General features: G+C 37.2%; 1 protein-coding gene across 21 annotated transcripts in view; it reads right to left on the bottom strand.

Annotated features, from left to right (window-relative positions):
• Positions 1 to 15,664, bottom strand: part of VPS13B (vacuolar protein sorting 13 homolog B) — an 856,590-nt gene that overhangs the window by 84,288 nt on the left and 756,638 nt on the right. For all 21 annotated transcript variants that reach the window (XR_013397363.1, XM_077943895.1, XM_077943898.1 and 18 more), the window contains exons 42-43: positions 14,224 to 14,573; positions 8,796 to 8,957 (exon numbers count right to left, since the gene is read on the bottom strand). Coding sequence is in view for 20 of the 21 variants with exons in the window: in XM_077943895.1 (XP_077800021.1) it covers positions 8,796 to 8,957; positions 14,224 to 14,573 (512 nt within the window). In the remaining variant the exon portion in view is untranslated. The remainder of the gene's footprint in view (positions 1 to 8,795; positions 8,958 to 14,223; positions 14,574 to 15,664) is intronic.

Here is a 15,664-nt window from a genome sequence, read left to right as displayed (position 1 = left end):
CATAATGATGTTCCTGATATCTTCAAATTTACTTTATTCTTCCATCATGTACTTTATGTATATATATGGGGAGAGGGTAAGACCCTGTCTCCATACACACACACACACACACACACACACACACACACACACACACACACATATATATACACACATATATACTTTTTTCATGCAGGGTCTTGCTCTGTTGCCCAGGCTGGAGTGCAGTGGTGTGATCTCAGCTCTCTGCCAACTCCGCCTCCCAGGGTCAAGCAATCCTCCCACTTCAGCCTCCTTAGTAGGTGGGACTATAGATGTGCACCACCATGCCTGGCTAATTTTTTTTTGGTAGAGGCAGGATCTTACCATATTGCCCAGGCTGCTCTTTAACACTTGGACTCAAGAGATCCACCTGCCATGGCCTCCCAAAGTGCTAGGATTACAGGCGTGAGCCACCATGCTTGGCCCATGTATTATGTTTCTATTGCTCTGTAACAAATTAGTACTAATTTAGCAGCTTAAAACAGCACACATTTACTCTCTCACAGTGACTGTTGGTCAAGAGTCCATGTATAGCTAGCTGCGTTATCTGTTTAGGGTTCATAAGACTCCAAATGAGCTGTCAGTTGGCTGCATTCTGATCTGGAGGCTTGACTTGGGAAGCCTCTACTCAAGCTTGCTTAAGTTGTTGGCAGAATTTATTTTCTTGTGGCTATAAGACAAGGGCCTTAACTTCTTACTGCCTCGTGCTGGTTCTGGAGGCTTCCCACAGCTCCCTGCCCCAGAACCCTCTTAATAGGCCATCATAACATGACAGTTTGCTTCCCAAGGCCAGCAGGAGCCTCTATGCCTCTCTCTCCTTACAAAAGGGTCCAATCACTCTTTTAGGGTTTTTATCTTAGGCCCATCCAAAGATTTTTTCTCTTGATTAACTAAAAATCAACTAATTTAGGACCTTAATTACATCTGTAAAATCCCTTCACCTTTGACACAGACACTTTAGAGTACATGTCTGATAATGCCAACATGGGTCATCTTTGGATTAACATCTATTAATTGTCTTTCCCTTGAAACTGAGTAACATTTCTTTTTCCTGACTCTTATCTGTCAAGTAATTTTGGGTTACATTATGGACATTGTACCTGTTTTGTTGTGGAGACTCTGGATTCTCTTATGACTGCTCCAAAGAGTGTTGATGTTTGTAGTTAACAGGTAACTAACTTGTTTAGACTCAAACTGGAAATTCTCATACTTGGGTGAGCAGCAGCTCAGGTTAGTTTATTTCTTTAAGCCTTGGGTACAAACTGCATTCAGTTTGCCCCAAGCATGTGTGTGGTTCAGCAGTCAGCTGAACAGTTGGGCCAAATTTAAAAATGTTATATTCCCATTTTATGGCTTTCTCCTCTCCAGGGTTTTCTCTTCACTCTCTAGCATCCTCGGATGCTTGGCTATTTCCCCTGGTACCCTGGGCCAGAAAGATGATAGGCCACCCCTGTTCTGCCGTGACTGCAGTTGCCTCAAGGCAAAGTCAAAAAAATGGGAAAGTCATCCTGCAAATTACTTGCTCAAAATTTTGACTCCCCTCCAAAATCTGCCTTTGTTTTAGTCTCCAGAGCCTTCAGGCAGTTTTTCTGGTGGTTGTTGTTTGTTTTGTTGTTGTTGTTTTTTAAGTTCTGTTCAGAATGTGTGGCTGTTATTCACAGAAGTATCAGTTTCTTAGGCATTTATATCATTTAATGTCTTCTACTTTGTCTTAGCTCTGTTACTATAATCTCTCTCACTCCTGGACTATGCAGCAGTACCCATAGTAGTCTCTGCTTGTATTCTCAATCTTCTCTAGACTCTCTTCTTAAATACACTAGAACTTTTCTGAAATACATCTGTGATCATGGCATTCCTCTACTTAAACCCGTTCAGTAGCCAAGAGCTGCCCATCACATAGATGTATATCTTCTTGAAATGGATTCCCAGGCTCTTGAGAACATAACTCCGCCAGACAGTGGTGTGCTGGAGCTGGCTCATATCTTGTTTGTGAAAACCAGCAATTAAGTATTCAGAGATTTTGCAAACTGGTGGTCAAACCATTGGTAGCTTGAAATAAGCTTTGGAGTATTTACACCATGAAAGTTGGCCATCCCTACAATCAGGGGGTCCCCACCACTATCACTCTAAGAGCCAGTGGACCAGCATATATTTCCTCTGCAATTTTTATGATTGAGCTACACTGCACAAAACCTGAAATCCCTTGACCATAACTTGCTGTTTATATAACCTCCCTGATGCTTCTTGGTGTACTTCCTCCACTATCGTCCACTGGGGCAACCTATACTTACTGTTCAAACTCAGCTTCTGTGGAAAGCTAACTTTGATCTCTCTGGGTATGTAGATTATCATACCTTTGTGCTATCATGGCCTGAAGACAGCATTAAAACTTACCACAGCATACAAGAGCCCTCATGGCCTTAGCCTATTTCCCCCTCTTGCAGCTCCACACATGTGCTCTACACTGTAGCCAAATTAGTCAAGTTCCCCTTCTGTGCCATATTGTTTCGTGTCTCTGTGGCTTTCACACATGTTGGTCCTTTTAGCTGGAATATTGCCTCCACCCTCACTTCACTGGCCTAGCTAACTCCAAGGCATTAACATGTAATACAAATATCCCTTCTGTCTGGAAGCCTTGCCAGATTCCCATCCTCATGTAGGGTTTGGAAACATTTCCTTTGGGTTCCCATTAAGACTTTGTTCATATCCAGATGCAATTGATTTTACTTCCTGATTCCCTGGCATTTCTTCCCTACGGCTAGTGTTTTCATTAGTCACCCCTCATTTCTCTCTGTCCTGAACTACTGCAATGATATCCTGATAGATTGATAGATACTGTCATGTCTATAATACTTTGTTTACTTTTCTGGGTCCCTCAATAGATAGTAAGTTCTTTGGAAGAATGTATATATTTAAACACAATAGGTAATACATAAAAATATACTGATTAAAAAATGAACGTAAGGGAGACTAAATAAATAGCTACAGAGAAATAATGGCCGACAGGAGGGCCTGTGAAAAGACTGAGTTAGGCCTTGGATGCCAGATAATTTGGATATTATTTAATAAATCATGGTGTAGCCTGTGATGGTTTCTGGACAGGAAAGTGTAACAAAGTATTTAGGAAAATTACTTCAGCTGTAGTCTGCAAGATAAGTCAGAGTTAAAACAGGGCAAAACTGTTAACTAAGAGAACAACTGAGAAAAACTATTGCCATAGTTTGTATAAGAAGTAATAAAGATAACACTCTTGATATATCATTACACTTGCCGGTGTTCCTAAGGGTTAGTATTTGGAGTTCCTTTTAGTCTGTATGTGAATTTTGGGTGTGTGTGGTGCTTAATGTCTCAAATTTAATTTCTTTGTCCTTATTAAGAAGTTGAAAAGTACATAAAAATGTTACAAAAATAGACGTATATCACCTTAACTCAACATTCAGAGGCAACCAGTGATACCATTTTGACATGTCTTTTTCCAGTATTTTTAATGCATTTACTTGTGTGTTGTTATGATCACATTGTATATATAGAATTTTATATTCTGCTTTTGTGACTTATATGATATGATAGGTAGCACTTCCCCCATTCCATGTAAAAATGTAAAGATCCCATAATATATCTATAAGATAGTCTTATGCCAGATTTTACTTAACTCCTTAAAAGTGAACATTTTGGTGTTTTAAATATTTTGTGACAAACTGTGATAAACTTTGTTGGTATAAAAATCTTTGTTTTAATTTGCATTCTCTCCAGAGGGTAGATTACTATTGGGAGACTTACTGGGTCAAAGTCTATGATAATTTTAATAGCTTTGAAGTTTCTTACCCAACTGCTTTCTAGAAATTAAGTACCAATTCCATTAGCAACTCCAGTGTGTAATAGTGTCTATTCATTTGCCTTTTCTAAACAAACTTTAACATGCATGCACACATAGGAGAACACTTGAAAAATTTATCAGCTTTGGCAACGCAGAGTATTTCTTTGTCCCCCAAGTCTGCTTTTTAAGTTTTTAAATTGTTACTGTGGCAACAAGAAATATGCTCTTTCTCTAAATATATATGTATACATGCATTATACAAATGGATTTGTAAAGCATAGTAACTAAGAATTACAGTCTCGTTAATGAAACTGACAACTGGCTGGAATTACTAAAAGATAGGCAGATACTCAAAACCTGTTGCTTTCCATTTTAGACAAATGAAAAAATGACCAGGTCTCATTTTAAAATATTGTTACATACAAAAAGAAAACCGGAGAACTTTCTGTTATACACTGATTAGGACCAGAACGAGTATAATAAAAATATTTTACTGTAATTTGGTGAGTACAGGTTAATTACATAAAAGTTAGATTTAAACGATTATCTGTCATTTCTCAATTTCTAAACTTTGTACCAAGCTTTCAAATGATAGGAATACCAGTGAGGTCAGAATGAAAACAATTTTAAATCAAACCTTTAGTCTACTGAATTTGATCAACTGAGAAATCTTAAAGCAAGTGTTGGCAAACTTAGGCTTATAGGCCAAATTTGGCATGTAGCCTATTGTTGGATAGCCTATGAGCAGAGAATGGTTTTTACATTTTTAAATGGATAGAAAAAATCAAAAGAGTAATAATTGTGATGTTTGAAAATTATATGAAATTTAAATGTTATTGCCCATAAATACAGTTTCATTGGCACATAGCCACACTCATTCATTTATATATCACCTATGGTTGATTTTACACAGAGTTGAGTAGCTGCAACAAACTGTAAATCCTGAAAGCTTAAAATATTTACTATCTGGCCCTTTATAGGAAAAGTTTGCCACCTCTGCTTTAAAGTAATGTAGGATTTATATTTTTGTCTCTATGTGTCACTCTGTTTAATGAATATTTCCAAGATGCTCTGCTGCTCATTGAAATTAATTTTACCTTGTTACATTTTGCTTTGTTATTTAAGATGGGGTCTCATTATATTGCCTAGGCTGGTCTTGAACTCCTGGGCTCAAGTAATACTCCTTCCTGCCTCAGCCTCCCAAGTAGCTAGGACTACAGATATGTGCCACCATACCCCAATAATTTTTAAATTTTTTGTAGAGATTGGGTCTTGTTATGTTGCCCAGCCTGGTCTTGAGAAGTTCTGGCCTCAAGTAATCCTCCTGCCTCAGTCTCCCAAAGTGTTAGGATTACAGGCATGAACCACTATTCCTGACCTGCAGTTTTAAATATTTACTGTTTCATGAGCTTATGAAACTTCTGTTATATTCATTTAGGATAAATGTTATATTATTTTCCATAGGTCTGTCTAGAGCCTATTTCCACTTGCTTGATGGTTTGATTACCACAATTAAGTCATTGGTAACTAGAATTCTGCAATTCTGAAAAAAATGCATAATCCATAAATTGTACATGTTTGAGGTTAAAAGCAAGTGTAAATCCTTACATAAAAGATAAAGGCAATACTATTCCAAGCAGTTTAACCAACAGTGCTCTCTATTAACCAAAAAAGGAAGTTAAACAGCCTCTACATAAATCCTACTAGTTGGTTTTATGTTGATCCTACTAGTTGATATCACTATAGCTTGTTTGTCTAAATTAAACAAAGCTTCCCTTGACTATGAACTGCACATACTGCCTATATTGTGGGGAAACATTTATACACTCACACCTCTAGTCCCTAGATTCAATGTAGCGTAATGTGACATACTTTTCTGAAGAGCAGTCCCTTGCTGGTTATTGTTCTCATCCAACCTGATCTAAAGTCTACTGAATTGGAATATTTAAGAGCCCTTTGTGATGGCATCTATGATTCTGTGCAGCTGAATATATTCAATTATTCCCTAGGAAATAGTTTTCTTCTTCCTTTGTTTGTTTAGGCAAGAAATTGTTGTGAGATATCCAGAATGTTAAGTGATTCTGCCCCAGAGTATGTGTTAGAAACTATAAGGAGCATTTTATGACTTTCAATTCTGAAAGGTTTGTCAGCTTTGGATTTCTAGAATTGGTTGTGTCCATGTTTCTTTTCATCCTACTGGGACTTAACTGTTGTTAGCAACCTCTTGTGTGGTTTTAAGATATCTTGACCTCTTTGAAACCTTTCCAGGTGTCACTGCCACTTTGTTGATCTCTGCAATGTTAGTTACATTGTTTAATGGAGTTAAGTTCCATGAACTTTAGAAATCCTCCCTGAGACTATGAATTGACTAACACCCAAGGCAGCATAAACATGCAGACACAAATGTTCCTAAAACGAAGCTTGCTGGGCGATGCAGGATATGACTTGGAGTCTGGAAAAAGGAATATTTTGCTCAATTGTGCATCTATGACAAGCTCCAGGTGCAGTTTGAAGCTGAGTGGTTAGTTTTTCTGATCCTCACGTAGACTCTCATTAGAACACAGCAGAATCTGCAACTGTGAATGTAAGGAATTCCATGAAGACCCCCTGGGCCCATTAAGGCTTCTGGCTTCAGAGGGTCCTAAAACACTTACATTAGCATATAGAAATATAGTAAGAAGACATTGTTTTTTATAAATATCATCTAGGTTTTAGTCTTAAGATTATAATGACTGCAGCTTATTTTAAAAGTTGCATCCACAAGATGCAGTTACAAATTTAAAAGAAAGAACAAAGTTTATTAGATACCTGTTTTATGTTTACAGTTTGTCATTAAAAAGCTCCTATTATTTTTGGTAACATAGTTAAGACTTTGCAAAGTTCATACTTGGACAAAGAATCCCCTATTAGTTTAGCTTTAGTTGTGGCCTACTATTCCAGTGATTTCTCAGCCCTTCTTTTCAAACTTCACAGCCTGGCTATTCTAACAGACAAATCATGCTGCCAAAACCTAGGGGAGTGAGACAAAGTCGAAGTGACACTGTATTGATAATTAAAAGATAAGGAGTTCAGTCCTAACTCTACCACTACCTAACTTAACATTTCTATTTGTCTCCTTATCTATAAAATATGCATAACAAATAATACTACACAGGAATGCTGTGAAAATAAAACTTGTAATAAATACAAAAAGGCCTTTGAAATAGTGCAAACAAGTATGAAAATGAAAGGTGTGCTGGTGACAGTGGTTGTTTATTCATTCTTTCCTGCTGACCTCCTCTCCACCCAGAAACTATATGTCTGTAACATGAACACTACTGCTCCCCACACTCCTGAGCCAGTTGTTCTCTTATGATCACCTTCCCATCCTGGCTCCAGTGTCCAGGGAATCCTGAGGATCTCTGAGGGATATGCAAGCTATGCATCTTCAAATGACTGTGGAGAGTTAAGCTTCCTCTGCTTTGCTTTCTACGGGCTAAGGCCTGGAGCTTGCTGTGTGTGCATCAGTAAAGTGGCTACAAGTACAGTGTACAATTACATGTTACTGTAGCTTCTCAGAGGCTTCTTTCCTGTCCCTCACAATTCACTGCTGGGAATGCAATGGCAATGGAAACTTAGAAGATCTAACAGGTTATACAGCAAGTGTTAATATGAGTTCTCTCTAGGTGGTTGGAATTATAGGTGTTTTTGTTTGGTTTTGTCTGTATACCTGTATGCTCTCACTTTTGTAATCCATAGGCAAAAAATAAAAAATAGATGAATTTAAAACAAATAAAACATCCTTTATGTTACAAGTGAGAAACAACTTAAATACTTCTAACATGGACATTTCTCAAGAGGAAAATTAGAAAACAAGGGTATGTGATTTACCCTAAAAATATGAGTGTAATACCATATCATGTGAGAAAATTTTTATGAAAAAAAGTCATGTATTTCAGTGTCCTGTCAGATTAATGTGAACAAAATAAGAAATACTGCATTATATCTACTTTTCCAAATTGTATACCAATAGTGTGGCAATCTGATGAAAAAACAAGTAAGAAATCAGCATCTAGCTACCCTCATTTGGAGCCCAAGGGTATAATGTAGTCTGATGCTGGTCTAGAGACCAGATGGGAAAACTTGTTCTCTAATCTAATGACTTTCTTTTAATCACAAGCAGGCAGTAGTTTCCTTATTATCCAGTTTAACAAATACATTATTCCTGAGAGTACTTCCTAGGATTTATTTTGCTCACTTAAGACTACATCTTTGTATTTAATTCATCTTCATATTATCGCTACAGGACACATATCTCTAATTATTCCCATCTAAAGGGACAGGAAAATGAAATTACACTACTTGGAAAACAGACATCCTCTGGTGTGTCTTTTCTCAGTGCTGCCTTGGACGTAGTTTTTCATTGTCATTGTATCACAGATTGTGAGCTGTCCTCAGAGGGCAAGGCCTGTGACTTACCTCTTTTTGAATTCCCAGTGCCTAGCATGTGCCTGCTACCAAGGACACACACAGAAAAAAATCTGAAGAAACAAATGAATAATAATACCCAACACATAATGCTTACACATTAATGCCTTATATGTATGAATTCACTTAGTCCTTATAACCCTTTGAAATAGGTACTACTTTTATCCCCATTATACATATGAGAAAACTGAAGAACAGAAAGTAGAGCAAAGTTATACACAGCTAGGATCCAAACCTGGCTCTCGAGTCAGCCTCTTCATCACCACACCCTGTTGCCCCCCAAGCACCCGGGCTAAACAGGAAAACATTCCATTCCAAGAGAAGCGTGTGCTCCCATCTCTAAACACTCTTGAGTTTCTGTCAGATGTAGCTACGCTGTGTGGTTCCTTCGGAGACTTAAAAAGGAAAATAACTGGACAAGCACACAAGTGCAGAAGAAATGAATCCCCAACCTTAACAATGGCTGTTTGTAAGGGTGTTTCTCAAATACCTGTGGGGATTTGTGAGAGCGCCAGCTGTACTGGTGACTGTGGAGACTCGCCAGCAGAATATTTTCATCAGTATCCACCTGGCCAAACCGCAGTGTCTCCTGTGTGTCATTACAGATCACAAAATGGCTGAAGACCAACTCCTCTACCTCAGGGCATTTGTTCTGAAAGAAAAAGGATACGAAAGCCAACATGGATCAGATTAATTGCAAGATGTTTGGCAGCTGTCTGCCCAGTGGCGATTGTTACAACACAGAAACCCTAAAAGATCTGTTGTCATTAGCTCTGGTATACAAAGTATTCTATACTGCCAGGATAAGCACACACACACACACACAAAATACCTTTAAGAGATTTTAAATGTTTCAAGAATGTGTTTTGATTTATACTCCCTCAAAATAAATCATACACACTGAAGAGTAAAAGAACAATGAGATCCTTCAAACTTTTAACATTTCTTAAAGTGAATTAACATGCTACAAAGAGTGCTGTACTGGGTACTGCATGTTTTTGAACAGTACTGGAGGCTAGAATTACCATGTTCCCGGCTTCTAAACTCAACAATCAAGACCAATTACCAAAGCCACAGTTTGTACCCTACAGAAAGTAAGAATCATTTAGGTAAAACATCCCCAGATCCCTTAAGGGGGAGGGTGGATATGTGTGTGTGTGTAAATCTGCTCAGGGAGAGATGTAAATAAAACCATAACTTTCCCTCTATTGTTAAGAGGCTGAACATACAAAACAGATCAACTCCAGAGTCACTGTAAGCCAAGTTGCAGTTTTCATGAGAAATAATGTGAGTTGAAACACTTTTCGGTATCTGTTTCAGCTAATAGTCATCAATCAGCTAAAATCCTTCATTAGTCAGCTAAAGCGCAGCAAATTAATAATATGTTCCTGTGCTGATAACTCCTTTCTCATTTAATGGTGCCTCCACTGGTTGTTGCTACATTAAAACACTGGCAAAGTAATAAAGTATTTCTGTGCTTACTCTTTTATCACTCTAGTTAGACTATGGCTTAAAAGCAATAAACACACTTTTGGTAAACTTAAAAGAATGCTAAATAAATGATTAACTTGAGAATATAAGAAAAAAATCATAAGTAGCTAATTCATTTGCAGATAATGGGAGATAACATGTTTCTCCAGTTGGCCTCTATTTCCCGTATGGATCTAAATAATGTCAAAATGCCACACTCCATCATTTGCCACTTTACTGAGAAGTAGGGGAGTAAACAGAGATACAACTCAGAAGCATTGTGATTCAAGTGCAGAGGAGGCATGAGGCCAAGGAGACTACAGATGAATGTACCTGGAATCCAGCCTGGGCCATGACCAGACTTGTACCCATCAGGATACAGACTCATCTTGGGAAACAGAGTCTACTCCTAGTCATCCAAAATGCCCTTGAAGTAGGTGGGCAGGCTCCATGCTGCAGGTGGTGAAGTGGCCCTGACATACCTCATTTTTCCAGAGGTCCTTGAGGACTTCTAAGCCCTCTCGCATCATCCATCTGTTCCCATTGAACTGAACCTTGCTTCACAGTCACACTAACCACCAAAAGAGTTTCTGGCTAAGTGAGACCAAAGTACTCATAACAACAAGCATCGGTCATCTACCATGATACTCTCTACTCTGGCTTTTAATGGTAGCAATGATTTCAAAACTTGCCTGCTGTTGAGTTTTAGATGAATTGTTTCACCCAGCCCCTGCCCATGCCTCCAACTGTATCTTGAGCTACTCTCCATTTGCTGACGGCATTTGTTCAGGACACTCCAGCTCCACCAGCCTTTTCCAGCTGCTCCAGCACTATGCTGACCTCCTTCCAACTCATCCAACACATCAAACTACTTCCTGCCTCAGAGCCTCCCTCTGCTTAGACATCTTTTTCTCCATTTCTTGTTTGACCAACTTGTTTCTATTCAACTTTCAGATTCCTGTTTTAAGGCTGGTTTTAAGAGCAGCCTTCTGAGATCCTCCCGGGTCAAGTTAGGTTCTCCTATTTTATGCTTATATAAGATTCTATATTTCACCTTCAGAGCACTTGTTAATTTGTACCATTATGGGTTCAATATTGTCTCCATAATTAGACTTTATGCTGCAGAAGGGCAGCAACCACATCTGTATTCTTTACGGTTTTATCTCTGGTATCCAGCATAATGCCTGGCCGATAAATACTTAGGAAATAAACAAAAACTTTAGTAGATGTAATTTGTAAAACTATAATTATATATTCACTGTACAAAGTTAGAAAATAAAGGGGAGAAGAAGGGGAGGGGAGAATAAGGGGAGGGAAAATTAGGAAATACAGAAAGTATGGATTTTTAAAAATCTTTAATTTTAAACTCAGCAATAACTACTATTAACATTTTGGTGAATTTTCTTCAAGTAATTTTTCCCTTCTGAATGTCCTGCCTGTTACTATTCTAGTCTGTCCTATCCAATCCTTTTTTATATATTTATCTACAAACCTTTAATCAAACTGGAATCATAGTATGTAATTAGTTTTGATGAGATTTTTCCATTGAGCATTATATAATCAACATGAACTGCTCTACTTGTAAACATTTTTCTTTCCTTTCAGTGCGAGTACAGACATGAAGAAAGGAATATGATTCCAATCTCCCACTTAGTTACACATCCTGAGATTAAAATTCAGTTTTCATAATGAATTGGGATCAATCTGCTGGTAACACAGAGGTTAAGTTACCAGATGGGGCTTGAGTAGAAAAAAAATCATATTACTTTCTTCATCTCTAAAAACTGACCTTTAATAAATGATGAGGGTTTTAGGAAAAAATGTAAATTAAAGAACACAAGGGGGTTGTTTACATTTTTCTAAAGAATATTCAAAGTCCTCAGGGAACTATTTCTCTACTGCTCCTTCATCTGTAGAGTTCATTATAACTGTAATAAGTTTAAGCATTTCCTGGAATGTTTTAAATTCTGTTATAATATTAAAAAGTTCATATGTATTTGACGTCACATCATAGATGTTGAGCCTCAGAATGCTCACTTGGAATTGTAATTAAAAGATGGCTTATCCACATTTAAGTTTCATCGAGTGTCATACAAGCATTTGCAATTAAACAGAGATACCATTTTGGTGTTAGAGAAGACACATAAGTGTAACCTTAAGAAAAAAACCCTTTTAATACTATTTTGTCCAAATCTGGGAAAGTGACATAGAAATATAAAACAGACTGCAAGTGGCATTTTGGATCCTTAATCTGTTTTCACAAAACAGTCATCATTTATAAAAGAGAAAAGAAAATCTATAGCCAGAGAAATCAGACACTGATGAAGGCTTCTGTTAATCTTGAACTCATGACCTAAAGGTGGAAGGCCAAATTGTTTCATGCTTCAACTGTCTGGTCCATCCACACTGGGGAAAAATGACTTGTCTCCAATATGAATCCAATAAAAAGTATGTGGATAACTAAAATCACTTTGCTTGCTTATTAAATTCATATTTTTCACTGGCAGCAATTATACTGTATGTGAGCAGTATACACACAATAAAATTCAAGTTTGGGAAACTAAACTTCCCTTTCGAAAGGGGATAAACCACATTCAGAACATCTTAGAAACAATGAACTTAATAACCCTTTGTAAGCCCATTTCAATGTCAAATGTCCTATAATTTCAAAGCAGTGCACGTTCATATTTACTTTAGAATACACAGGGTTAGGTGCCTACCACATTAAAACTTGGTGGCAAGTACCCTTGACATGAGAGGAAACAAGAAAATTACAGCAACAATTACAGAAGTATATCCTCTTGTGGCTCATGTTAACGTTGCCAAATCCCTGTATAAATCAGAACCAACTATTCATAGAATGTACCTGTCAGCAATATGCTACGTGACATATGGCTCTACTTAATCAAATATACAATTCCATTTAAAAAAACTCAGAATATTCCTTCAAGGCACTATGTTAGCCAGTCAGTCATTCACACTCTGATGTGGTTTAAAACATTTAAATATTTATGCACCATATTTTATTTATATGTATAGCTGTGTCTAAGAGAGTATTTTTACCCTGGGAGGAAACTGGTATTTCTGAAGGCCATTTTGCAGTAGTTGCTACACATGAGTCCCCTTATAATGGCTCTGATACCAAGACAAAAATATCCTGGGTTTAAATGTTCTATCAATGATTCTTTTATATTTTCTAGGTTTGTTTTTTATTAAATGCATTGTTCAAAATATGACCAAAAAACAGAAATTGGATCCATAGAGGTTTTTTTCACATGGCTATTTGAACCAGCTGCAAAGATTTAGATCACACTAGCTCTTATTTTACGCATGTCCTTTGCAACAAGAAAACCATGGAATGCCCTTAAAAAAGATTTTTAAAATATAAAACAGATGTGTTATCTTCTTTCCCTTTGCTATTGTAGTGCCATGTTAGGTAATTAATTCCTTGGTCTTGTATAGGTCTTCATGCATATAAAGAAAAACATTTATTCCCATACAAATTCTTAAGTTAAAGAACAAAAGCTTCTCTTCCCTTTAGCTGCTCCATCCCAGTGGGGGATGAAGGACCGTTTCTCTTGGGGAGCCAGCTTCACACAAATGTGTGTAACATATACAAAATGTGGGGAAAAGTCTCAGCTTAAATAGCAACACAAACTTGATGGAAATACGATCTAACACTAAAATCAGTAAGGGAAACAGAAGTGATTTGTTCTTAAATCGCTGAACTTATTATCATCCAAATATTCTGTGAAGTTACTTTGGTGCTAGCAGACATGGACAGGTTTCCCATTTTAAATATGCCACTTATCATAGACTTATACTTCATCCCTTTTTTTGGTTTGGTTTATTTCTGATAAGAAATAAAAGTTAAACAATTATTAAAATAATCAAGGCTCTCTAACTGATTAAAAAAATCCATTATCCAGTACTTTTTAGTGAATCAAAAAGTCAGAATGAGAGTAGAGGAAAAAACTAAGACTGTATTGTACTCACATATTTCATCTCACTGCTTTTTGTTTGTTTGTTGGTTTGAAAAGATGGAATGCTTATCATCAGAAAGGGTCACACAGGTTCTTTATTTCTGCAATGGACACTTAGACAATTTGATACATAGCTAAGTTGAAGCTTTGGCAAACTAAAGCCAAAATACTTGGAAAAAATTTCTGGGAATATGTTACTTTCCACACAGATGTGGTACATTAGTCACAAAAATGTGGGCATGATCTCCAATGCATGTGTAGAGAACCCATATTCTCCAGTGTTTCAAAAATAACATGTATCACTTTGCCAAAACAGAGAAGGCCTCAAGTATAATGGTGCCCATCAAATTCTTCATTCTCTCACATTTTTGTTTGTGTTTAACTTATTATCAGAAGTGATAGCATACAGAACCTAATAAAATATCATATGTGACTAAACTGTAAACTGTTATGGAATGTGCATACCTGTTGCCAAGCTTGTATTGCAGTGTTTAGAGAATGGACTACATGCTGTCCAACGTTTACAAATACAGAATCAACTATCACGGTGCAGTCAAGCAGCTTTTCTACTACATCGCTGGAAACTGCCATCTGCCCGAAGATGCTGAAGGGTTTTACCACACTTTGCATAGTGACATTTCTGCACTCTAGAAGTTTACAGTCTGCTTGAGCTGAGAACTGGATCTCCTGACAGACAGAACCATTATTCCACTGTCGAAGATACATGTGTGGTTCTCTGAAGGAAACAATCATGTATTCTAGTTCAGATGGCATATTTCTATCAGAAACAAATGGCTGTAGGTACTGTGGTGCAGCTGTTGAGAAAACAAACAAGAAAGACAGCAATTAAGATGAGCCAATACTTTGTGAAAATAAAGGGTGAAATGACATTCAAACTATTTACTTTTTGATTATTGAAATTAGTTTTTGGTGTTTAATAAATTCAAATTATTTCTTGAAGATATTATAATCTTTGGATTCCCATTTGATATCTGAAAACAAAACTGTTTTGTTCAAGTAGGCCTCTTAAATATATATTGTCCAGAAGTTACTTTCACAAAAAATTGATCACAGAAGCAAATAAATAAACTGAAAAGCAGGTATCCATCTAAAGAGAATTTTATAGAACTGCTCTGTATCTACCAATTGAATCTCAAAAACCAAAACAAAAATATGACTCAAAGAGAGTTAGAGAAAGCAGGTTAAACTCCAGTTTTGCTGAAACGGCAAGATGCTTAACAGCAGCTATTTTTTTTTGAGACAGAGTCTTGCTCTGTCGCCCAGGCTGGAGTGCAGTGGTGTGATCTTGGCTCATTGCAACCTCTGCCTCCCGGGTTCAAGTGATTCTCCTGCTTCAGCCTCCCTAGTAGCTGAGATTACAGGCACTTGCCACCATGCCTGGCTCATTTTTTTGTATTTTTAGTAGAGACATGATCTCGATCTCCTGACGTTGTGATCCACCTGCCTCGGCCTCCCAAAGTGTTGGGATTACAGGCGTGAGTCACCATGCCCGGCCAGCTATGTTTGGTTTTAATCTGATTTTCTCCTCCTCCCTTTATTACATGTAGGTTAAAAACCTAATACATGAATCAACATGTATCACCTAGAAAAGGTTTGGTACAGAACATAAAGATTGAGAAATAATTGTTCAAATAACATTAGTAAACTTATAAAAGGCCACCTTTGGTGTGTGGGAAAATTTAAACTTCCTTCTAAACTTGTAAAAATGATACCCCTTTAAATTAATTTGAGACTGTGCCTATCTTTTGTGGAAGGTGCTCATGCTTTTGAAATCAGGCAATACCAAGTATTTTTGGAATCTATTTGCTACTAATGTAATGACTCAGGATGCTGAACAATAACAGACATATTTCTTTCAAAGAGATCTGATATGGTTTGGTTGTGT

This window comes from Macaca mulatta, chromosome 8 (assembly GCF_049350105.2).
Source record: "Macaca mulatta isolate MMU2019108-1 chromosome 8, T2T-MMU8v2.0, whole genome shotgun sequence".
NCBI classification, from domain to species: domain Eukaryota; kingdom Metazoa; phylum Chordata; class Mammalia; order Primates; family Cercopithecidae; genus Macaca; species Macaca mulatta.
Note: the sequence above shows the minus strand (reverse complement) of the source record. Positions and strands in the feature narration are given on the sequence as shown.